At 43.3% G+C, this 25,139-nt stretch overlaps 1 protein-coding gene across 4 annotated transcripts in view; it reads right to left on the reverse strand.

Annotated features, from left to right (window-relative positions):
- palm3 (paralemmin 3) overlaps positions 1 to 25,139 on the reverse strand; it is an 85,753-nt gene that overhangs the window by 16,254 nt on the left and 44,360 nt on the right. For all 4 annotated transcript variants that reach the window (XM_062971496.1, XM_062971498.1, XM_062971495.1 and 1 more), the window contains 3 exons: positions 9,670 to 9,750; positions 6,517 to 6,641; positions 1,548 to 1,668 (listed from right to left, as the gene is read on the reverse strand). In XM_062971496.1, coding sequence (XP_062827566.1) covers positions 1,548 to 1,668; positions 6,517 to 6,641; positions 9,670 to 9,750 — 327 coding nt within the window. The remainder of the gene's footprint in view (positions 1 to 1,547; positions 1,669 to 6,516; positions 6,642 to 9,669; positions 9,751 to 25,139) is intronic.

Raw genomic sequence — 25,139 nt, forward strand, 5'->3', positions numbered from 1 at the left:
ATTATAGCAGATGCGGCACAATGGGTTAAATTCTTGTGCTGCTAAACTGCTGAGCTGAAGGTAGGCAGTTTGAATCCACGGGACAGGGTGAGCTTCCACTGTTAGCCCTAGCTCCTGCCAACCTAGCAGTTTGAAAACATGCAAATGTGAGTAGATAAATAGGTATCGCTTTGGCAGGAAAGACACTCCAAGCAGTCATACTGGTCCGATGACCAGGAGGTGACAACGCAAGCTCCTCGGCTTGAAAATGGGGAAGAATACCTCCCCAAAGACAAAGATGAGCACCGCCTCCAAAGCCGGAAATGAAAGGTGAAGTCTTTGCCTTTATGTGTATGTGTGCCTCATTGTATTGTAACAAGGCACTGAATGTTTGCCTGTATCTGTTTACATTGTAATCCACTCTAAGTTCCCATGGGGAGAAGGGTAGAATATAAATAAAGTGTTATTATTATTATTATTATCTACACTGTAGTATAAATGTAAATTGGCACCACTTTAACTGCCATCGCTCAATGCTGTGGAATCCTGGGATTTGTAATTTGGTGAGGCACCAGTGTTCTTTGTCAGAAAAGAGTGAACACCTTGTAAAACTAAACACCCATATCGTTGAGCCAGGGCAGTTAAAGTGCTGTCAGACTGCATTCATTCTACCAGGTAGAGGTGCGCCTGATTTTGAAGAACCAATGGTATCTGTCCTGATGAAGGCATTGACATGATCCAAGATCCAGATTTCCAAATACTGTAGAGTCTCACTTATCCAACATAAACGGGCCGGCAGAATGTTGGATAAGGGAATATGTTGGATAATAAGGAGGGATTAAAGAAAAGCCTATTAAACATCAAATTAGGTTATGATTTTACATATTTAGCACCAAAACATCATGTTATACAACAAATTTGGCAGAAAAAGTAGTTCAGTACGCAGTAATGCTATGTAGTAATTACTGTATTTACGAATTTAGCACCAAAATATCACAATGTATTGGAAACATTGACTACAAAAATGTGTTGGATAATCCAGAACGTTGGATAAGCGAGTGTTGGATAAGTGAGACTCTACTGTAGTTTCAAATTCGTGGCAAACCCTAACAAAATGCAGGGAGGCAAGAATATGTATATTAGGAGGGCCAAGGCAGAACCATAAGAGCAACAACACAGAGAAGAGTATGAATGTAAAGGAGATTAGTGGGTGTTTTTTAAAAACATTTCCCCTGACATTTCCCATGTCTGGCTGCCTCAGAAAGAGAATTCTACACTTGCCTTAAAATCCTACTGCTATAGCGAGTAACAGTTGATTCGTTTAGTTGCTGCGGGTTTTCCGGGCTGTATGGCCATGTTCCAGAAGCATTATCTCCTAACGTTTCGCCCACATCTATGGCAGACATCCTCAGAGGTTGAAAGGTGACCTCACAACCTCTGAGGATGTCTGCCATAGATGTAGGTGAAACGTCATGAGAGAATGCTCCTGGAACATGGCCATACAGCCCGGAAAACACACCGCAACCCAGTGCTTCCGGACATGAAAGCCTCTGATAACAAGTTCATACCTCTGCCGTGCCATCCAGCAATGACTGCTTTGTCTCTTTCATTGCTCTTGCAGACTCTTCTGGCTGCTGGTGTCCTAGCTGATGCTCTGGGCTGTCCAGCTGCTCCATCTGAGATTGGAGACTTCAGAGAAAGAGACATTCAATACACTATGTAACAAAATTTGAAATAATTTCTGTTCCTGGTTTGAAAATATTATTTCCTCTTAAACTGTGTGGCACATACTTTAAATGTAGTTAATGCTCCAGAAATTTTGTTTTTGTCCCAGAAACTATGTTGAATTGGGTTGCTGTGAGTTTTCTGGGCTGTATGGCCATATTCCAGAAGCATTTCACACACATCTATGGCAGGCATCCTCAGAGATTGTGAGGTCTGTTGGAAAATAGTAAGTGGGGTTTATATATCTGTGGAAAGACCAGATTGGGAGAAAGAACTATTGTCTGTTTGAGGCAAGTGTGAATGTTGTAAATGGCCACCTTGATTAGCATTGAATGGCCTTGCAGATTCAAAGCCTGGTTGCCTCTTGCCCAAGGGAATCCTTTGTTGGGAGGTGTTGGCTGGCCCTGATCGTTTCCTGTCTGGAATCTCACAAACTCTGATGATGCCTGCCATAGATGTGGGTGAAATGTTAAGAGAGCATGATTCTGGAGCATGGCCAGACAGCCCAAAAAACTCACAGCAACCCAGTGATTCCAGCCTTCGACAACACATACGTTGAATTGGTTGAGACTCAATGAGATATTCACTGAAAAACTATAGTAAAATCTGTTGCAGGATGTCCCGCAAAAATAAAGTTTTGGCAGTTTCATAAACATTTGCTATATTTTTATCATTAGGTAATTATATTTATAACCCAGGAACAAAATTGTGCTACAAGCAATGTCCCAAGCCCTTGCAGACCATTAAAAAATGGGAAATAAAGCATCTTGAAGCACATGGCAGCCAAAATCCAAGGCTTAAATCTTTACTGAAACCCAGAGACGCCAAGTGGAGCCAATGGAGAATTTGCCACCATTTCTCTATATTTGCTCTGTGCTTCTATATTGGTTCTAGGCAAAGAGGCTTCTGAAATATGTTCAGATAAACTGCAGCTGTTTTAAAATATGGCAATCAGCTTCCTAATAAGTAATAACCAGGAAAGAGCAATTGTGGAGTTTGTTTCCAAAAGGTACCAAATCCAAAATAGTTGGAAACTTGAGTTATAGACGGCAGCACATTATTGGCTAGGAGTAGAATATTATGCACAGATCAAGACTACCAAAATGTATCAAGCCACTTTGGTCCAGGGCTTGGAAAATTGCATTTTATAGCAAAATAATGCATATCCTCAGCAGCACTTAACATTTGTTCAGATGAATTTGATACTTTTTGGAAATGAACTCCACAATTAGAAAACAGCACTGATAAGGATCTATTTCTCCCTGCTGCTCCATTGACTTGGAAGATTAGAATACAGTTTGAAAGTACCTGCAGTAGTCTATCTCTCTAGCTCTAATCAACATCTTATACCAGTGGTTCTCAACCTGTGGGTCCCCAGGTGTTTTAGCCTACAACTCTCAGAAATCCCAGCCAGTTTACCAGCTGTTAGGATATCTGGGCGTTGAAGGCCAAAACATCTGAGGACCCACAGGTTGAGAACCACTGGCTTAGATTGTTCCCAGCAACCATAGAACAAGTCTTGTTAGATTGCTGTTTGCATGCTTTTAAGAGATCTGTGGACTAGTTTTAATTAAGAACCAACTGCTTACTGTTTAATGTATTGTATTAATTACATTTTTATTCTGCTGTCTGTTTATAACTATAGCTTGGAGCCTCTCCAAGCTAAGGCAGGACAGAAATTTCCAACAAATGTGTCTCAATTGGGTGGGATGTCTTGACTAGAGTTGAGTCCCATCTAAAATTTACTCAAAAGACACCCAATCCTTTCTGATTTTGTAAGCTAAACAGAGTCAACTCTGGTTAAAACTTGGATTGAAGCTCGCTAATTAATTCAAGATGCATTACGGTGGCGCAATGGGTTAAACCCTTGTGCCAGCTGAACTGCTGACCTGCATGTTGGCAGTTTGAATTGGGGGAGCTCCCGTCTGTCAGCCCCAGCTTCCCATGCGGGGACATGAGAGAAGCTCCCTGTAGGATGGTAACACATCCTGGTGCCGCCTGGGCAACATCTTTGAAGACAGCCGATTCTCTCACATCAGAAGCGACTTGGATTGAAGCTCGCTAATGAATTCAAGATGCATTATGGTGGCACAGTGGGTCAGGGGTCCCCAAACTAAGGCCCGTGGGCCGGATACGGCCCTCCAAGGTCATTTACCTGGCCCCTATCCTAAACTGTAGACTTAGGGTTGACCTAAGTCACACAACAACAACAACAATCCTAATTTTGGACTATTTCATCATAGTCTGCCCCCCCCCCCCAACAGTCTGAAGGACCGTGAACCGGCTGACCTGCTGACCTGAAGGCTGGCAGTTTGAATCCGCAAGACGGGGTGAGCTCCCATCTGTCAGCCCCAGCTTCCCATGCAGGGACACGAGAGAAGCCTCCTGCAGGATGGTAACACATCCAGGTGTCCCCTGGGCAACGTCTTTGAAGACAGCCGATTCTCTCACACCAGAAGCGACTTGCCTCAATTCGCTTCTGACATGATTAAAAAAAACCCCATCTTTCAAAGAAAGGAACTGCCCAAACACCTTTGAGTATTTCTATGAAAACCCTATTACATTCATGGGAGTTACTTGTTGAACATGCTGCCTTGGAGTGCAGTAGACTCTCCTCTGGTTTTTAGACAGAGGCTGAATGACTATTAGTTGGGATTGCTTTGCTCACGTATTCCAGATTGGCAGGGGTTGGACTCAATGGCCCTTGAAGTCTCTTCTAACTCCGTTTCTATGATTCTATATTTCCATATCTGCATGTAAAGATTCCCCCCTTCCAAATTTACAAGTAACATCAGGAGCCTTCCCTGTCCTCCTTGCACTCCAGTTAAGTTTCCCCTTTGGTTCTGCCTGTGGGCTACTGCTAGGAAAGGGCAAATGAATCCTCAGGACGGCTGCTGACTCATCATTAGTCCGGCTCCCCCAATCCCCATCCTCCGTCACTTCAGCTCCCTCAAGCCAGGCGGTGGTTTCAGGCTTCTCTCTCGTGGCTTTTTCTTTTTTAGTCTAAACATCTTCTCTTCCGGAAAGGAGAAGTCACAGAGGCCGGAGTGGAAATGCAACGTGCCAGCTAAACAGCCCTTCCTCCTCCGTGTCCCCTGAGGACCTCAATGCCATCATCAGTTTCTATCTGTGGCTCCAACCGGAATAGCACATTGTTGTTGTTGTTGCCATTGTTATTATTTATTTATATATCGCCATCAGGGTAAAGAGAACAAATCCTGGTCTGAAGGCTTTCACAATCTAAAATTTGGCACGGGAGAGAAAGGAGGAGCTGGAGACAGGGATAAACATGGGAGAACGTGCTTTACGCGGTTCCTTCTAGACATGCTAAGTTGCACGAAGTTGGTGTGAGAAATGACTTTTTTATGGCCTCTCTTCCCTGACCCTTCAGATACATTCAGTGATACTTCTCATAATGAGTCCCCCCGGGGAGATAGGGAAGGTTACAAATAAAGTTGTTGCTATTATTATTATTATTATTATTATTATTATTATTATTATTATTATCATTATTATTGGAGCCCACGATGGCACAGCAGGTTAAACTGCTGAGCTGCTGAACTTGCTGACCAAAAGGTCAGCAGTTCAAATCCAGGGAGCGAGGTGAGCTCCCGCTGTTAGCCCCAGCTTCTGCCAACCTAGCAGTTCGAAAACATGCCAATGTGAGTAGATCAATAGGTACCACTCTGGCAGGAAGGTAACAGCACTCCATGCAGTCATGCTGGCCATGTGACCTTGGAGGTGTCTACGGACAACGCCAGCTTTTTGACTTAGAAGTGGAGATGAACACCAACCTCCAGAGTCGGACATGACAAGACTTAATGTTAGGGGAAAACCTTTACCCTATTATTAGTATTATCCGCAATCATCATACAACATCAAGCTGCGGAAGGTTGTACTAACAGATGGAATTGGATTAGGAAGAGGGGAGTCCTTTGAGAAGCTTCCAAGAAAAAAGTGAGCTTTGAAAAGAAATTTAAAGCAGTGTACTTCCAGTCATCTAAAGTAGGGGACCAGACATTTCCTTTTCACTGTGCCAGGGACCACCACCATAGCTGTGCCCCCTGACTGCAAATATTTTTTTCTTTCTTAAAAACTCAATGGACTGGCAGCCAAGGCAATGGTCCAAGGACCAAGTCTTTGGATAGTACTGATTTAAAGGAAGTGAAGGATATGGAAGTATCACAGAGCTGTTCTGACAGGCAGTCCTAGGCATACAGAGCTGGAAACAAGGAAAGATCAGATTTATTTGAAGGAACAGAATACCTTCAAATAGTTGAGGGTGGTAGGATTCGGGAAAGCAGGACAATTTTAATGCTAATTGTACCACAGATATTAATTTGATGTTACATCCTAGAAGTGGCTGAAAAAGAAGGTAGATTATCGGCTTTCTTAAAAGTATCATCATCTAGCCATTGACCAGCTGGGCAAATGATTGCTGACGGAAGCTGTGAGCTCTTATGCTGCTCTTCAAACTACAGGGAAGGAGATTCCACCTGAACATGAGGAAGAATTTCCTCACTGTGATAGCTGTTCAGCAGTGGAACCCTCTGCCCCAGAGTGTGGTGGAGGCTCCTTCTTTGGAGGCTTTTAATCAGAGGCTGGATGGGTGCTTTGAATGTGATTTTCCTGCTTTTTGGCAGTGGATTGGACTGGATGGCCCACGAGATCTCTTCCAACTCTATGATTCTTGAAACAGCCATTCTGCTTCATCTAAGAAATGACTCTCTCTGTGCCAAAATGAGGGCAGAAAAGCCTTCTGAGTTGTGCTTGCCTGCTGCCAGCCTATCATCACCTCTCTGGCACACCCACCTGGATAGATCGTCTTCTAATTCTTGGATGCGAGTCTGTGCCTCCCAAACTGAAGACACGTGTTCGCCGTCATCAGTGGGTGCGGACATCCCCTCCATCAGCCACCGATCACGCAAGGATTTCCTCTGAGAGGAGAGACAGAGAATGCCTGGATCAGCTATCCTGGATCAGACAGGCATGCAAGGTGGACACGTGGGCTGTCAGAACACATCAAGACCAGACAATCGACCTTCAGCCAGACACATACACACACATGCACAGAGATCTGCATAGACACGCATGTCAAGCGTTCAGTCCCTAGGCACATTCAGAACAGTTATAACCGCACACAGGCAGACCCATTTTAGATAAAGCTACGTGGCCTGAGAGCAGATGCTGAACACACCCACTAGTGCAAATACTCCACCATCATGCTGGCAGTTTCCCTCCCTTCCTTTTCTCTTTCACACACCCACCATCCACACTTGCTAAGTATTTGCACTCAAAGGTCCATAGTGCCAGAGTATTGATATTTACAATAAGATTAAGATGAGCATAAGGACATACAATTGATTATTTGCACCTATGGGAAATCAGGCCCCTTTGTATAGCATGGGAACAGACACTGCATTGAGCCATGGCTCCTTAGTACGTGTGGGAGGGGGAATACCGGTGCATGAAAACCCAGAGGAGGATGTGCATGAAGACTCACATACATATGTGCATGAAAATCCACCTCCCCCTCTTCCTCAATCCCACTGACTCTCCCTTTCTGAGAAATGAGACCCACAAACTGGCCCTTCTCAGTGAGCACATCGTGTACGCACGAAGATCCACATACAGATGTGCGTGAAGACGCATGGCTCCTGCCACTCCCCTCTTCCTCAACCCCACTGACTTAGAAATGAGACCCACAAATTGGTCCCTCTCATTGAGCACATGGTGTGGGCATGAAAATCCATGAGCAGGTGTTAGTAAAAATCCACAACCCTCCCACCCACTCCTCTTTTCCTCAATAACCCCTTCTCATAAATGAGACTCGCAGATTGATCTTGCTCCCTAAGCATGAAGATCCATTGCTTCTGCTGCTCAATTTCTATATCGTACTAGATGTACTCCCCCCCTTTTTCAGAAATGAGACCCACATGCTGAGAACCCGCTGAGCTCATTGCATGTGCATGATGATCCACTCCCACTCTTCCCCAATCTCTTTAACTGGATGTGCATCCCCTTTCTCATAATGGAGACCTACAAATCGGTCCCTATCATTATTGGGATTATTTATGTATTTACTGTATTTATATACTGTCTTTTTAACCCCTTGGGGGCTAGAATATATTAATGGCAGAAATTCAGTGCCAACATACATATAATAGGGAAAAAATCATAATTATGATTATGAATTATGATTTATTATAATAATTGTGATCTGTTATTGGGTGTGTGCAAATATCTATGGACGGGTGAAAATCTATCATTCCTGCCACTCCCCCTGCTCCCCCTTTTCAGAAATGAGACCCTCAAACCAGTCCCTCTCACTAAGATTATTTTGTGTGCATGAAGAAACCATGGCCCTTCCGCACTTCCAGAGATGTACCTGCTTTCTCATAAAGCAGACCTACAAATTGGTCCCTCTCCCTGAGCTCAGCCTATATGCAGGAGGATCCACTCTTCCCCAATCCTTTTGACTGGATACAGATCCCCTTTCTCATAAAGGAGACTTACAAATTGGATTATTGGGTGTGCATGAAGATCCAGTTCACTTCTTTGGATATGCATCCCCTTTCACATAAAAGAGACCTACAAACCGTTTCCTCTCCCTGAGCTAAGCCTATATGCGTAAAGATCCACTCCCCCTCTTCCCCAATCCCTTTGCCTGGATATGGATCCCCTTTCTCAAAAAGGAGACTTACAAACTCGATTATTGGGTGTGCATGAAGATCCATTTCCTCCATTACTTTGACTCGATATGCATGCTTTCTCATAAAAGAGACCCAGAAATTAGTCCCTCTCCCTGAGCTCAGCCTATATGCACGAAGATCCAATTACCCTGTCTCTTTGGCTGGATATGGATCCCTTTTCTCATAAAGGAGACCTATAAATTGGATGATTGGGTGTGAATGAAGATCTAGTTCACCTCTTTGACTGGATAAGCATCCCCTTTCTCATAAGAGACCTACAAAGGTCCCGTTTCCTGAGCTCAACCTATATGCATGAAGATCTAGTTCACCTCTTTGACTGGCTATGCATCCCTTTTCTCATAAAAGAGACCTACAAATGGGATTATTGGGTGTGCATGAAGGTCCAGTTCACCTCTTTGACTGGATATGCATCCCTTTTCTCATAAAGGAGACCTACAAATGGGATTATTGGGTGTGCATGAAGGTCCAGTTCACCTCTTTGACTGGATATGCATCCCCTTTCTCATAAAAGAGACCTACAAATGGGATTATTAGGTTGCATGAAGATCCAGTTCACCTCTTTGACTGGCTATGCGTCCCTTTTCTCATAAAAGAGACCTACAAACCGGTCTCTACCCCCTGAGCTAAGTCTATATGCATGAAGATCCACTCCCCCTCTTCCCCAATCCCTTTGACTGGAGATGCATCCCTTTTCTCATAAAGGAAACCTACAAACTGGATTGGGTGTTCATGAAGATCCAGTTCACCTCTTTGACTGGCTATGCATCCCTTTTCTCATAAAAGAGACTTACAAACCGGTCTCTCCCCCTGAGCTAAGCCTATATGAATGAAGATCCACTCCCCCTCTTCCCCAATCCCTTTGACTGGAGATGCATCCCTTTTCTCATAAAGGAAACCTGCAAATTGGATTGGGTGTTCATGAAGATCCAGTTCACCTCTTTGACTGGATAAGCATCCCTTTTCTCATAAAAGAGACCTACAAACCGGTCCCTCTCCCTGAAGTCAGCCTATATGCATGAAGAACCACTCCCCCTCTTCTCCAATCCCTTTGACTGGATACAAATCCCCTTCCTCATAAAGGAGAGCCACAAATTGGTTCCTCTCCGAGCTCGTCCTGTGTGCATGAAGATTCCCTCTTCCTCAGTTCCATAGACTGGCTATGGATCTCTTTCCTCAGAGCCGGCTTTTCCCTCTCTCTTCCCCCGCCTGGTCCATCCATCCCTGCATCCCTGGGAAGATGCTCCTCCTTTACCTTGAGGCGCTGGGCTCGGAGTCTCTCTTCTTCCAGCTCCCGGCGGGTGGCCAAGATCCGCTCCTGCAGCCTGCGCCGCTCCTGCCGCAAAGCCGAAAGGGACCGGAGGAGAAAGAAAGGTGGAAGGGGAAAGAGAGAGAGAGAGAGAGAGAGAGAAAGAGAGAGAGAGGTTGAAAGAGAGAAGGGGCTGGGCGAGGCAGGAGCCGCCCTGCAGAGGGGCGGACAAAGGTTTGCCTGAGCCCCACGTGGGCGACCCAGAGACGCCCGGGATTCTCCCTGAGCAAAGAGGAGGAGGAAGCCCAAGGCAACACCAAGGCTGAGCCTCAAGGAGCCGCCGGGGCTGGCCTTGGAGCTCCCCACTCCCCTTTTCCTCCTGGCTCCACTCCTTTGTGTGCTTGGCAAGGCACCCTTCCCTCCCTTCCCTTCTTCCCGATGATGCTTCCTCCTTCCTCTCTTCCTTCCTTCTGCGCCTTCTCTGGCACTCTCCGCCTCCACAGGTTTTTATCAAGGATCTCAATACCAGCCCAGTCTTCAGCCCTTTTAGAGGCAACCCAAAGCTTTGAAGTGGGAGGGCAGCTCTGGCTGCAAAGGTCCAGCCCTCTTAACTCTCCATACGACAGCTTTGCTGTTGTTTTTGGAGAGGTTTCCATTCAATTTGGGTACATCTATACCAGGTGGCGAAGTGTGTTAAAGCACTGAGCTGCTGAACTTGCAGACCGAAAGGTCTCAGGTTCAAATCCCGGGAGCGGAGTGAGCGCCTGCTGTTAGCTCCAGTTTCTGCCAACCTAGAAGTTCGAAAACATGCCAATGTGAGTAGGTCAATAGGTACCGCTCCGGCGGGAAGGTAACGGTGCTCCATGCAGTCATGCCGGCCACATGACCTTGGAGGTGTCTACGGACAACGCCGGCTCTTCATCCTAGAAATGGAGATGAGCAGCAATCCCGGAGAAGCCCCCGGTGGCCTAGGGGATAAAAGCTTTGTGACTTGAAGGTTGGGTTGCTGACCTGAAAGCTGCCAGGTTCGAATCCCACCCGGGGAGAGTGCGGATGAGCTCCCTCTATCAGCTCCAGCTCCATGCGGGGACATGAGAGAAGCCTCCCACAAGGATGGTAAAACATCCAAACATCCAGGCGTCCCCTGGGCAACATCCTTGCAGACGGCTAATTCTCTCACTCCAGAAGCAACTCCGGTTGCTCCTGACACGAAAAAAAAACCTGCTAGGTTGGCAGAAGCTGGGGCTAACAGCAGGAGCTCACCCCACTTACTGGATTCAAATCGCCGACCTTTCAGTCAACAAGTTCAATGCTTCAGCGGCTTAACCCACTTGTCACCTGACATTAATTTTATTGCGGCTGGTAATCTTTTTTTTTTGTTAATACAAAAAATATTGACTTACTTATGAAAGTAATAATTGTGCTTCAGATTTTTTTTCACAGAGATCTTGCTACATTCATATGCAGAACCAAAAATGTATTTTACATATATTTTGTACCTTTTGTAATGTTAAAAGAACACTGAGGCCCCTTCTAAACTGCCATATAAAATCCAGATTATCTGATTTAATCTGGGGCCCCTGCCACACAGCTGAATAAAATCCCACATTATCTGCTTTGAACTGGGATATATGGCAGTGTGGACTCAGATAACCCAGTTCAAAACAGATATTGTGGGTCATTCTGCCTTGATATTCTGGGTTATATGGCTGTATGGAAGGCCCATTGGAAAATTGCCTCACTTTCTATGGTCTTGCATTCTCTCAACTCTGTGCTCTAACCCCCCTTTCTATAAATCTTTCTAAACTGCCATATAAAATCCACATTATCCACTTTGAACTGCACTATATGGCAGTGTGGATTCATATAATCCTCTTCAAAGTAGATAATGTGGAGTATATGGCAGTGTGGAAGTGGTCTAAGAGTGAGCTTTCCCCTCTACATTATCACCAGCTGACCACCGTGTACAGTATAATTTAAATTTTTAAAACTGAGTGTGTCACAATGTATATTTATATACTGTCTTTGAAGCCCCTAGAACACCCTCCCCAGAGAAGTTAGATTTGCCTCCACACTACTTCAATGTTTTTTAAAAGATCTGAAAACATTGGCTCTTTAAGATGGCCTTCAAAAATGGTTAAAAAAACATCAGTACAGGACCAAGCGAATTGCTTTGACTTTGACACTTTAATGTGACTAAAACTAATATGGCCCATTTTAATCCACAGCTATTGCTGCGTTTTATTGAGTATTTTATTTAAATTTGTTGGGGGTTTTATATGTTGGGGTTTATACTGTTTTTATGTATATTTGTTTTATGTTACTTATACTGTTGTTGTTTTATAAATGCCTATGCATTTTATTGCATTTGTATATTTACAGCACTAATAGGTGATTTTGTAAACTGCCTCAAATCTTTTTTGGGAGATGGTGGCAGGATATAAATAAAGTGATTATTATTATTATTAGAATCATAAGAAATGCAGAAAAAATTCAGTGTCAATGGTCCCTTCTACACTGCCATATAAATTCCAGATGATCTGCTTTTATATGGATTGCATGGCAGTGTAGACTGATGTAATCCAGTTCAAAACAGATCATGTGATTTGATATGATAATCTGGATTCTATGGCCGTGTAGAAGGGGCCAATAACACACTCTCAAATTGCCCCCCTTAAAATCAAATTGCTCCAATATGAGGAGTGTGCCCATACTGGCATCCAGGAGTCTTATAATACACCCTAATCCAGCCATTATTTACAGGACCCTTTGGCAAAAATGGCTCAAAACACTACAACTCCCACAGCACAGGACCCTTCCAGACAGGCCCGTTATCCCAGGGTCTGATCCCAGGTTTTCTTTGTATCCCAAATTATCTGGCAGTGAGGACTCATATAATCTAGTTTAAAGCAGAAATCCTGGGATATACAGCCTGCCTAAAAGGGCCCCCTATGGCAGTTAAAGTGGTGCCAACCTCAATTTCAGAGATTGTGAGGTCTGTGAGACTGCATAACTTCACAACCTCTGAGAATACCTGCCATAGATGTGGGCGAAACGTCAGGAGAGAATGCTTCTGGAACACGGCCATACAGCAAGGCAAACTCACAGCAACCTAGTGATTCCGGCTATGAAAGCCTTCGACAACACAATCCCTACCATTTACAAGATGAACATTTAAATATAAGAGTGCCAGAAGGGAACAGGAGAACACAAGGCCAGTCAAAAAGGTTTTCCCCAAAATAAGACCTACCCCAAAAATAAGACCTATCATGATTTTTCAGCATTTCTGAGGATGTTCTAAATATAAGCCCTATTTCAAAAATAAGCCCTAGATATAGTTCATTTAAAAAGGCAATTTGGAAAAATAAGACTGCTCCTGAAAACAAGCCTTAACACAAAAATTAATATAAAACCCTGTTTTATTTTAGGGGAAACTGGAGTGGAAAGAACAGATTATTAGTGTTTACAAACTTTTTAAAGAGAGAATATTCTTTTGGGAGTTTCAGCACACTGGAAAGCCTTTTCCTTCACCTTGTTTAATTTGATATATACAAGAAGAGAAACTTTCCAACAAAAAGTAGCAAAACTCTTATGGAGATGGCATTCCTTTGAGTGTCCTGGCAAGAAAGCATTCAAGTTTTTAAGGTTGCCACACCACTTTGCATAGTAGCCAGTGCAATAAATAAATGCATACATACATACATACATTAATTTAAAAAAATCAGGAAACTAGCCTTTCAGTCTTGCAAAAAGCCCTTTTTGTAGTTAACAGTTCCCAGAATATCCAACTTGCGTGGGGATGCTTGGAGCTGTAGTCCAAAAGGAAACACTGCCAAGTTTTGCAGACTTCTGCAACAGTGATACTATTGCATTATAAAACCATTATGATTTTGTTTTGTTTTTAACTGAATAGTTTCGTAGACCACAGAGTCCATTTATGGGCTCTAATGCATGCAAGTGCATGCCATAATAAAACCCGTTGATTTCTTTAAGGTGCCATCGTTGGCTAATAATCTTTTGGAAAGTAAACAGATTGGTGGTCTTTAGTCCATTTTTATTGTCTCAAACTGTGGGAGCTTCCCTCGCTGACACAGATCAGTTCCTGTGGTGATCTAGTGCTTTCTCTGATATTTTTCCCCCTTTTGGCTTTAGGTGTGAGACTGCAGAAGGAGGTGTGAATCTGCTAGAGGATGCAAAGGCTTGAAAGATGATGGGATTGGGAGTGAAGGCCCACTTGAGGAGAAATAATGCCCTGCCTGCATGCTGATGCAGGGGATTTTGTATCCCTGTAAGCCCCTTATGTCCAAACATACCAGTAGCCTAGCTCTTCTAGCTATTTTCCTGATTTATGACTATTAGTATTGCTATTACAATGAGAAGGAGGATGTCATTGCACATGCCTACATGGGAGAGGGCAGATGGACATTTCCCTTTTACTCATCCCTTGCCAGCCGAACACAGGAGAAGGCGTCAGCTAAGTATTTGCTCCCTTTGTCAGCACAGATGTGTAACCTCTGGAATACAAGTCTATGCATCACAATGACATCCAATTATAGACTCAAGGCTGATTTAAAATGCGAGCCACCCTCCGCAATTAGCACTGCTGTAAATAAAATTATTAAATAACATTCGGAAGCAGTATACATGGCTGCTGCTTGGGAATCCTAGGTCATTCTTTGTCAGCTGCCTCCCTCAGGTGTTTTTTGGGAGGAGAGTGTCTGATGTTTCCTCCCTCCCTCAAGCAAGGTCTGCCCTTGCTATTCCTTATGCTTTTCATTCCCAGAGCAGTTATGTAACTCTGGCCCCTTCCACACAGCTGAATAAAATCCCATATTTTCTGCTTTGAAGTGGAATATATGGCAATGTGGACTCAGTTCAAAGCAGATTTTGTGGAATTTTCTGCCTTGATATTCTGGGGTTATATGGCTATGTGGAAGGGCCCTCCGTCTCCCTTCAGAGCTTGGATTACAGTTTCCAAATCTGCCCAGTCAGTGATTATGCTAGGAATTGTGAGATGCTGGGAATTGTGGTTCAAAACAGTTACTCTTCCTCGATCTGTTTCTTTTTTAAGAGGGAGCTCAATGCCATGGCTAAACCCACTTCATTGGGAGCAAGATCCATTGCAATCAATACAATTTTTTGGAATCATTATATCATATTTATCTATATATGAGGGGGCTGGGCTGTGGCGCAGGCTGGTGAGCAGCCTGCTGCAATAAATCACTCTGATCATGAGGTCATGAGTTCGAAACCAGCCCGTGGCAGGGTGAGCACCCGTCAATTAAAAAATAAAAAATAGCCCCTTCTCATTGCTGACCTAGCAACCTGAAAGATAGTTGCATCTATCAAGTAGGAAATAAGGTACCACTTATAAAGTCGGGAGGCAAATTTAACTAATTTACGACGTTGGAATGAGGAAGTGCCGTCACAGTGGGTGATGAAGCAGTTGCTCCCCCCTGTGGCCAGAATCGAACATCCCCTCAGGAGAAGGTTAAATTGCCTCTGTGTCTGTCTCTGTCTCAGTTCTGTGTGTATATGGGCATTGAATGTTTGCCTTATATGTATATAATGTGATCCACCCTGAGTCCCCTTCAGGGTGAGAAGGGCAGAATATAAATACTGTAAATAAATAAATAAAAATACTGTATATGTAATCTTTCTCCCAAAATTGGAATTCCAAGTGGTCTAGGGCCCTTCTACACTACCATATAAATCCAGATTATATCCCTAGAACTGGACTATATGGTGTAAACTCATATAATCCAGTTCTTTTGCTTTTCACCTTAAGAACAGACAAGGATCTCGAGCTCTGAGGATTATCCGAGAAGGGACCCACTGGAGCATCGCAGCACACCAAAATATCTGGGAGTTACCCTGGATGCTACACTGCCATACATATCAGGCAGCTTCCCTGAGCTGCACTCCTCTCGGCCTTCCCTCCCACTGCCCATCATAGACCTGGAATAGGTTGGTGCAGCAGTTCCACTCTACCCTTGCTGCCATTTCCCGCTACCATGCCATGCCCTGACTTACAAGAAGCACTGCTTGACTATCAAGCAAAAGGTGGGTGCTAGAAGTAGTATCATACGAAAGCTGACTGGCACAACCTGGGGATCAAAACCAGACACAGTGAAGACATCTGCCCTTGTGTTTTGCCACTATGTTGCTGAATATGCATGCCCAGTGTGGAGCACATCTCACCACGTTAAAACAGTGGATGTGGCTCTTAATGAAACATGCCACATTATCACAGATATCTACGCCCCACATCACTCAAGAAATTATACTGTTTAGCCGGTATTGCATCACCTGACATCCGCCGGGAGGTAGCAGCCAACAATGAAAGGACCAAGGCACTGACATCTCTGGCCCATCCTCTGTTTGGATATCAGCCAGCATATCAATGCCTTGAATCAAGAGACAGTTTTCTAAGATCTACAGAGAACACAGCAGCAAGCGAGAATCCAAAAGTGGCAGGCTAAAACCCGGAACCTCGATCAGTGTCTGATACCAAATGAGAGGCTCCCTCCTGGACACACAGATTTAGAAGGTCCTGAACAAACTGTGCTTGGCACCACGGGATGCAGAGCCAACCTTAAGAAATGGGGTCACAAAGTGGAGTCCACAACATGCGAGTGTGAAGAAGAGGAAACCACAGACCATTTACTACAATGCAGCCTGAGCCCTGTCACATGCACAATGGAGGACTTTCTTATAGCAATACTCCAAGTGGCCAGTTACTAGTCAAAGGACATTTAGTATAATGACAAGTTTTTAACTTTGTGTTTTTAAATACATTACAACTGTACCCTCGGTTTATTTCTGACATGATAAATAAATTTTAAAAAATCCAGTTCAAAGCAGATCCTGTGGATTGCCTGTTTTGATAATCTGGATTATACGGCACTGTGGAAGGAGCCTTATTTTTTTTTAAAAAAGAACAATTTAGCTAAAAGCATGCATTTAAATATTAAAAGTAAATATTAAAACGAAATCAAACTATTCACAGCCTTTTAACTATTGGAGCCTACACATAAAAGGACAAATTGCAATTAAAAAGATAAAAGTAATTTCAAAACATTTAAAGCAGTATAGCCCTCTCAGCCTATTAATTAAAATGTTTTAAAGTCTGTGAGAATGAAAAGATTTGCTTGCAGATGGATGGTTCTCTTAACTTACTGAAACTCATCTCCTCGATCAAGGATGACAATTATGCCAACTCCCATTGGCTTTGTCTAGCAAGCTCCTCTAAAAGCAACTTGTGGTTGGAAGCGAGATGGTCCCCAAGCCCCAGTCCCTATCAAAATCGACTTCTGTCCTGGTGACAGGACAATATCCTCTGCCATACCAAATGGCTAACTTTAGGAGAGCTCTAATGTAGGTGGTATGGGTGAAATGGTATGGGGACGATGTCATCATCACTGCCTCGCCGCTAGCTAGCCATGGCCCGAAATTACTTCAAGTCACTGATACCTTATAGGATGACAATACTGGGGAATTTTATCAACCAGTTCCCCTTTGACCATTAACCTAGTACTGAAACTGGGCTTGGCTTAGATTGGTGCCACTAACTTCTCTGCTGATGCTCAACTTTCAACTCTTTCCCTCCTGGGTTTGAGTGAAGACTTTTGTTTCTGTTTTGATTTCAGTTTTTTAAAACATATTTTGTTATAAACAGCGAGAAAATTAAGAGAAGTCTCCATACACATACACACACAATAATATACCAGTATATATATATGTGTGTGTGTGTGTGTGTGTGTGTGTGTGTGTGTGTGTGTGTGTGGAGACTTCTCTTAATTTGTTCACTGTTTATCACTCATGTTTATCACTGAGTTTAACAAAATATACTATTTAATTGAGGAGTCTCCACAATAATTGTAATCGGTTTTGAATATTTTTAATGCTTAATATTTATTTAAGTCTCATTTCTGGACGTTGTTGTGCTTTGTGTGATATTTGTCTTGTATTTCATGTTAAATGTACTTTGATTTGTATTGTATTATGTTGTGAGCCACTTTGGGTCCCATTAGAGAGGAAAGCAGGATATAAATAAAATAATAATAATAATAATAATAATAATAATAATAATAATAATAATAATTTGAAACACAACAAGATGAGTCCACAGTAGACAATCTGCTGGCTGTTGTATTGGATCACATGTCGGACACTTCCCAAGTGTCTAGGACTGTGTGATTATCGGCGTATAATGTGTGTAGATCCCAGTAAGGTGGCCTTCTGCAGCTGGCAGGTGGTAATTTTGTCAGCGCCAATTGTGTTTAAGTGCAGGCCGATTACCACTGGGACCAACTTGACTTGCTTGTGCCAGAGTCTTTGTAATTCGATCTTTAAATCCTCATATCTTATTATTATTATTATTATTATTATTATTATTATTATTATTGACACAACAACATTGTATGACACAGCAAACAAGATAGATATGTTGGATTTCGTATCACAAAATCACAAGTCGAACACTTCCCAAGTGTCTAGGACTGTGTGATGTATTTCCGGATGATGCGCGCAGATTCCAGTAGGGTGGCCTTTTGCAGTTGGCAGATCGTAATTTTGTCAATGTCTATTGTTTCCAAATGCCGGCTGAGATCTTTTGGCACGGCACCCAATGTGCTGATCACCACTGGGACCATTATTATTATTATTATTATTATTATTATTATTATTATTATTATTATTATATAAAATCCAGATTATCTGCTTTGAACTAGATTATATGGCAGTGTAGAAGGGTTCTCGACCTTCACCTTTTCTACAGATCTTTCCCAACTTTCAAGGCTGGATGCTTTGAACTGGATTAAATGAGTCTACACTACCAGATGGGGCCCCTGGTGGCACAGTGCATTAAAGCGCTGAGCTGCTGAACTTGAGGACCAAAAGGTGCCAGGTTCAAATCCCAGGAGCGGAATGAGCACCCGCTGTTAGCCCCAGCTCTTGCCAACCTAGCAGTTCGAAAACATGTGAGAGGATCAATAGGTACCGCTCCGGCGGGAAGGTAATGGCACTCCATGCAGTCATGCCGGCCACATGACCTGGAGATGTCTATGGACAACGCCGGCTCTTCCGCTTAGAAATGGAGATGAGCACCAACCCCCAGAGTCGGTCACGACTGGACTTAACATCAGGGGAAACCTTTACCTTTTTACACTGCCATATAATCTGGGACAAGCAGATAATCAGGAGTCAAATCCTGGGATATAGTGCTTTGTGGAGCCAGCCTCATTAAATTGCAAGCTAAAGCAATTGACTTAAATGAAGTCTGCATATGTATGTACTGTATGTAGGGAGCAACTGAGGATGAAAGAGTCAGTCACACAGATATGACCACAAGGCACAACTCATTAGAAAGTTCCTTCAAGTAATGTTGAGAAAATGCATGACTAAATGAGAATCTCAGCAAAACCTACAGGTTTGTTTGGGTTGCCTTGGGTTGGCCTGCTTCCTCGGCACTCATGCCTACAGGCACAAGGAGGATCCCAACCTGCATTAGTGACTGGGCATATGACAACAAGGAGTGCTGTTTACTTAGTGTTGATGAATGAATTGCTGAGTACAAGGGTGTGCTCCCCGATGTGGCGCTCAGGCGTGTGCCTCTACAGAGGTGGCACCTTTCGTGCACAAAAGCTCAACTGCTGTTTACGGAGCCCATGTATGCGCTGTGGCGCCCTGCCACAGACATATGGCAGTGGAAGTGTCTGCTGCAATTCACGTCCTCCAGGCCCTTGTGCATTTTCTGCTGCTATTTGTAGCCTCCGTCTCACCCACCCTCTTGCCCCGCTGTTCTCTCTCTTTGTACCCATAAACATCTGCTAAAATATTTCTAGCAACAATAAATGTTTACTACGTTCCCTGGCCTGCGCCGTTCATGACAGCATCTCCATCTGGATGCGTGCGTGTGACTGTACACACAAGAGCAGCCCGGCTGTATTGCAGGCATCATCTCCAGCTCCCCTCCAACCCCTCACCCCACCCCAAAAGCCTGGGCAGGGCTCCAGGGCTCTCTCCTTCTGTTTGGTTCAGGTTGGAGCGACTGCCTGGTGAATAATTCATTTGTTTCAAGACAGGATGAGCAAAGGAGAGAGCTCAGGTTACTTCAGGCTTGCTCAGTGCTTCCCAAGGAACAAGAGGAAGAGCCCGGATTAAGCCCAAACCTGACAATCCATTGAGATTCAAGGACTACGACTAGGAGCTAGTCTATACTGGCCCCAAATCTCAATTTTGATCAAAAGTTAAATCTGGACATCCAAACATATCTAAGGACTACTGGTCCACAACACAAGGTAAAACCAGTCTTACTCTGCGTTGTGAGAAGTCAGGGAATGCTTTCAGTTAATGTCCAGGCAGAGCCGGCCCTAGGTATTTTTCAAGTGTAGGGGAACAGAATTTTGGCACCCCCCCCCCCCAAACCAATTACTGAAAAATAAAAGCGTTGGATAAGCGAAAATGTTGGATAATAAGGAGGGATTAAGGGAAAGCCTAGTAAACATCAAATTACATTAAGATTTTACAAACCAAGCACAAAACATCATGTTTTACAACAAATCAACAGAAAAAGCAGTCTAGACTGCGCCCCCGTATGTTTTGCGCCACAGGCGACTGCCTAATTTGCCTCATTGTTGGACTGCCGCTGTGTCCAGGAACTTGTGTTTATAACATAGACGTAAGAAGAAGTTGGGGAATGATTTCAGATGTTTGTTTAATCATATCAGAAGCAACTTCAGAACATACAGCAAATCACTTTCTGGTGTGAGATAACTGGCTGTCTACAGAGACGTTGCCCAGGGGATGTCCAGATGTGTTACCATCCTGCTGGGAGATTCTCTCATGTCCCTGCAAGCTAGAGCTCACAGACGGGAGCTCACTCCATCTTGTGGATTCAAACTGGCAGTCTTCACTGCCAGATAATCCGAGGAGCCCCTGGGAGTGCAGTGAGTTAAAGCCTTCTGACTTGGAGGTTGGGTTGCTGACCTGAAAGTTGCCAGTTCAAATCCAACCCGGGGAGAGCGCAGATGAGCTTCCTCTATCAGCTCCAGCTCCATGCGGGGACATGAAAGAAGACTCCCACAAGGATGGTAAAACATTAAAACATCCAGGGGTCACCTGGGCAACATCCTTGCAGACAGCCAATTCTCTCACACCAGAAGCAACTTGCAGTTTCTCAAGTTGCCCCTGACATGAAAATAAGTCTGGGATAAAAAGAAAACTTGGGATCAGATCTTCCAGGTCTACCTGGAAAGGCCCTGGGTCGTGGGAGTTGTAGTGTCTTGAGCCATTTCTGAGTCCTGTAAGTAATGGCTGGATTAGGGTCAGAAACCCAACCTTCAGGTCAGCAGTCCAGCTGGCACTAGGGTTTAACCCCTTGTGCCACCTCGGCTCCTCACGCTTTCAGATGACATCCAGGGACTTCTAGATCATAATGCAGGATGAACCTTGTTTCATTCTGAGTTATGAGAAGTCGGAGAATGCTCTTGAGGTAATGCCTTCTCCTTTCAATGTTAACAAAGGTGCCCAGTAATCACCAGTAACTCTCCCACAGTTCTGTGAGGATCTGGCAGTAGCGACAGAGACACCCAAGGTAACCATCCAGTGAGACTAAACCAATTTCGATCCCGCTGGATGGTCTGGACTCTGTCCTGCCACTGCAGACAGGCGGCGTGGGAGCCTCCAGGACCAGGTTGGAGTATTGCTACTCTGAACCAGTCTCACTGCTATATAAAATCCAGATTATCTGCTTTGAACTGGATTGTATGGCAATGTAGACTCATATAATCCAGTTTAAAGCAGATAATCTGGATTATATGGCAGAGTGGAAGAGAATGTAGATGTGTCCTAGGACAGCTCTACTCCATGTTTTCTTCACAAGGGCTACATAAATAGAGAGGTGTGTGCCAACGTCTCTCACAGCTTCTCAACATGTTAGCCATCCATTTAGTACAGTATTTGCTTTGGAGTTTATACCGGTCAGGGAGTTTCTGGCTACATCATTTTTAATGGTGAATTCTAAACTGCACTGTATGTCTGGTTTTTTTATTTTGTGTATTTAGAAAAGGATTTTATTGAGAGATGTTTTAATATGTGTATTTTAACCAAGTGTTTTACAATGATTATGTGTTTTTGTTTTAATAATGGTGTAACATGCCTTGAGCTGTTAGGAGAGGTGGGCAAGAAATAAAATTATTATTATTATTATTATTATTATTATTATTATTATTATTATTATTATTATTATTCATTTTAGCAACAGTGGGAGCTGATGGGTCAGGAACAATTACACTATGGGCCCTTCCACACAGTCCTTTATCTCAGAATATCAAGGCAGTAAATCCCACAATATCTGCTTTGAACTGTGTCATCTGAGTCCACACTGCCTTATAACCCAGTTCAAAGCAGATAATGTGGGATTTTATTCAGCTGTGTAGAAGGAGCCTATATAACACAGTTTTTGTTCCTGGGTTATAAATGTCAATTCCTACTTGCCTCTATCATAATAACATGGGGAAAGTTTATTAAGTTGCAAAAACTTCATTTTTGCAGGACATCCTACAGCATTTTTTGCTATAGTTTTGCAATGAATATCTCATCAAGCCTCAAGCAACTCGACATACTTTGTGACAACCACAAAAACAAAGTTTCAGGAGTGTAATAACTACTTTCAAAGTACCACACAACTAAATAGCAAACAATGTTTTCAAACCAGGAGAATAAAATGTTTCAAATTTTGTTACGTAATGTTATTTTTAAACTCAGCCCCAACTACTGTTCCTACAGAACCCCTTCCAGATGAAAACAAATGTGAGACTCAAAGCTGGAGACCAGAAATACCAGCAAATCAGTTCTCTGGAGGTACATTAGGTTTGTAAACAGTTTTAGAATGGTTACCTGTTTCACTTTGGTGCTGCTTCTGTACTTTTTGAATGCCTGGGAGGGGAAATGGCAGCAGCAACAGCTAGAGGTGGCTGGTTCCCTGAAGTGGCATTAGTGCTGTTTCCTCTCCATGGAATAATCCTCAATTTATCCATGGGTCACATCAAAATCCATGATAAAAGGTAAAGATTTCCCCTTGATATTAAGTTTAGTCGAGTCTGACTCTGGGGGGTGGTGCTCATCTCCATCTCCAAGCCGAAGAGCCGGCGTTGTCCGTAGACGCCTCCTAGGTCACGTGGCCAGCATGACAGCATCGAGCGCCATTACCTTCCTGTCGAAGCGGTGCCTATTGATCTACTCACATTTGCATGTTTATGAACTGCTAGGTTGGCAGAAGTTGGGGTAACAACTTGAGCTCACCTCGTCCGCAGATTTGAACCGCCGACCTTACAGTCAGCAAGTTCTGCAGTTTAACTTACTGCACCACTGTGGTCCCTAGAATTCATGATATTGGCTCTCAAACCTACCTTCAACTTATACATGGGGGGGGAGGGGGCACATTTTATATATGATATGTTCTTCCAGTTGTCCATACACCTTCAGAAGGTGAACCTGTATCCTTCTCAATTTACTTTGAGGCTAAAAGAAACCAATAAGCCATTCAAATAACTTATGCCTGAAGGGGATATTTTATTGGAAATACCTTGGGCAAATGATGCTCTCTCAGGCTGGATCTATACTGTCAAATACAGTAGAGTCTCTCTTATCCAACGCAAACGGGCCGGCAGAATGTTGGATAAGTGAATATGTTGGATAATAAGGAGAGATTAAGGAAAAGCCTATTAAACATCAAATTAGGTTATGATTTTACAAATTAAGCACCAAAACATCATGTTATACAACAAATTTTACAGAAAAAGTGGTTCAATAAACAGTAATGCTGTTTAGTAATTACTGTATTTATTAATTTAGCACCAAAATATCATGATGTATTGAAAACATTGACTACAAAAATGTGTTGGATAATCCAGAATGTTGGATAAGCGAGTGTTGGATAAGTGAGACTCTACTGTAATATCATTTGAATTGCATAATATGATCAGTGCAGACATATATAATGCAGATTGAACTGCATTGAACTGGATTATATGAATCTACACTACCATAGGGGCCACTGTGGCGCAATGGGTTAAATCCTTATGCTGAATCTGCTGACCCTTGCACTGAATCTGGTTAGCAGTTCGAATCTGCAAGAGGGGATGAGCTCCCATCTGTCAGCCCTAGCTCCTTCCCAATCTAGCAATTCGAAAACATGCAAATGTGAGTTGAAAAATAGGTACTGCTTCTGTGGGAAAAGACTAAGAGATGCTTCAAGCAATCTTCAATGCCAATGACCAGGAGGTAACATCGCAGGCTCCTTGGCTTGAAAATGGAGAAAGAGCACCTTCCAGAGCCAAAAATGACCACCACCTCCAAAGCCAGAAATGAAAGAAGCCTTGCCTTTGTTTGTGTATATAAAGGCACTGAATGTTTGCCTATGTATGTAGATGCTGTAATCTGCTCTGAGTCCCCTAGGGGAGAAGAGCAGAATATAAATAAAGTGTATTATTATTATTATTATTATTATTATTATTATTATTATTATTATTAATAATTCAATTCAGAAGGGGTTTGCTTTTGCCTTCCTCTTCTAAATAAATCTTGCCAAGATACTGTGGAGAACATGCAACTCTCCAGATGTTGCTGGATTGTGGTTCCCATCATTCATTCCCACTGGTTACACTGGGCAAGGTTGCTGGGAGTGGCAGTCAACATATTTCCATTAATTGTTGTGCCCTTGAAGTTATTTCTGACCTATGGTGACTCCAATGCAGGGTTTCTAAACAAGATTGGTTCAGAAAAGATTTTGCCATCCTTGCTTTATAGTAAGGTCTCATCTGACCATACAGCCTGATAATTCTCTGCTTCTTGGGTAAGTTTCAGGGGTTAGCTGTGCTATGGAAGGTGCATCCGACTGCCTTAAGGTTTGAGTACCATGAGAATAAACTTCCAGTCAACTCCATGCTACCAAACATTTGCTTTCACATATAAGCAAGCATGGCATGTCTGTGATATACAGAAAACCGATCAAGACTGGCACACTATGCCAATTATATCAAACTATTTAATGTTGTTTCTTGGCACATGTTGCTGCTGCTTTGTCACTTCTCCATCCAAATGCTGTTCTGGCTTTTGGAAAAAAAGTCATTGGGGGGGGGGGGGTTCCTGCTTGTGAGTTGTGATGTTAGCTGTGGGTGTGTCCATCATCTCCACATTCTCCAGATGTGTTTCTAGATGATAGCCTTCCTAACATGAAGTTTTTCTCCATTACACAATTAAGTACTGTGTGTGGTGCAATGGATTAACCCCTTGTGTTGCTGAACTGCTGACTTGAAGGTCGGCAGTTCGAATCCATGGGACAGGGCGAGCTCCCTCTGTCACTCCTAGCTTCTGTCAACGTAGCAGTTCGAAAACATGCAAATGTGGGTAGATAAATAGGTACTGCTCCAGTGGGAAAAGGCAAAAGGACGCTCCAAGCAGTCATACCAGCC

Source organism: Anolis carolinensis, chromosome 2, assembly GCF_035594765.1.
Source record: "Anolis carolinensis isolate JA03-04 chromosome 2, rAnoCar3.1.pri, whole genome shotgun sequence".
In the NCBI taxonomy this organism is placed as follows: domain Eukaryota; kingdom Metazoa; phylum Chordata; class Lepidosauria; order Squamata; family Dactyloidae; genus Anolis; species Anolis carolinensis.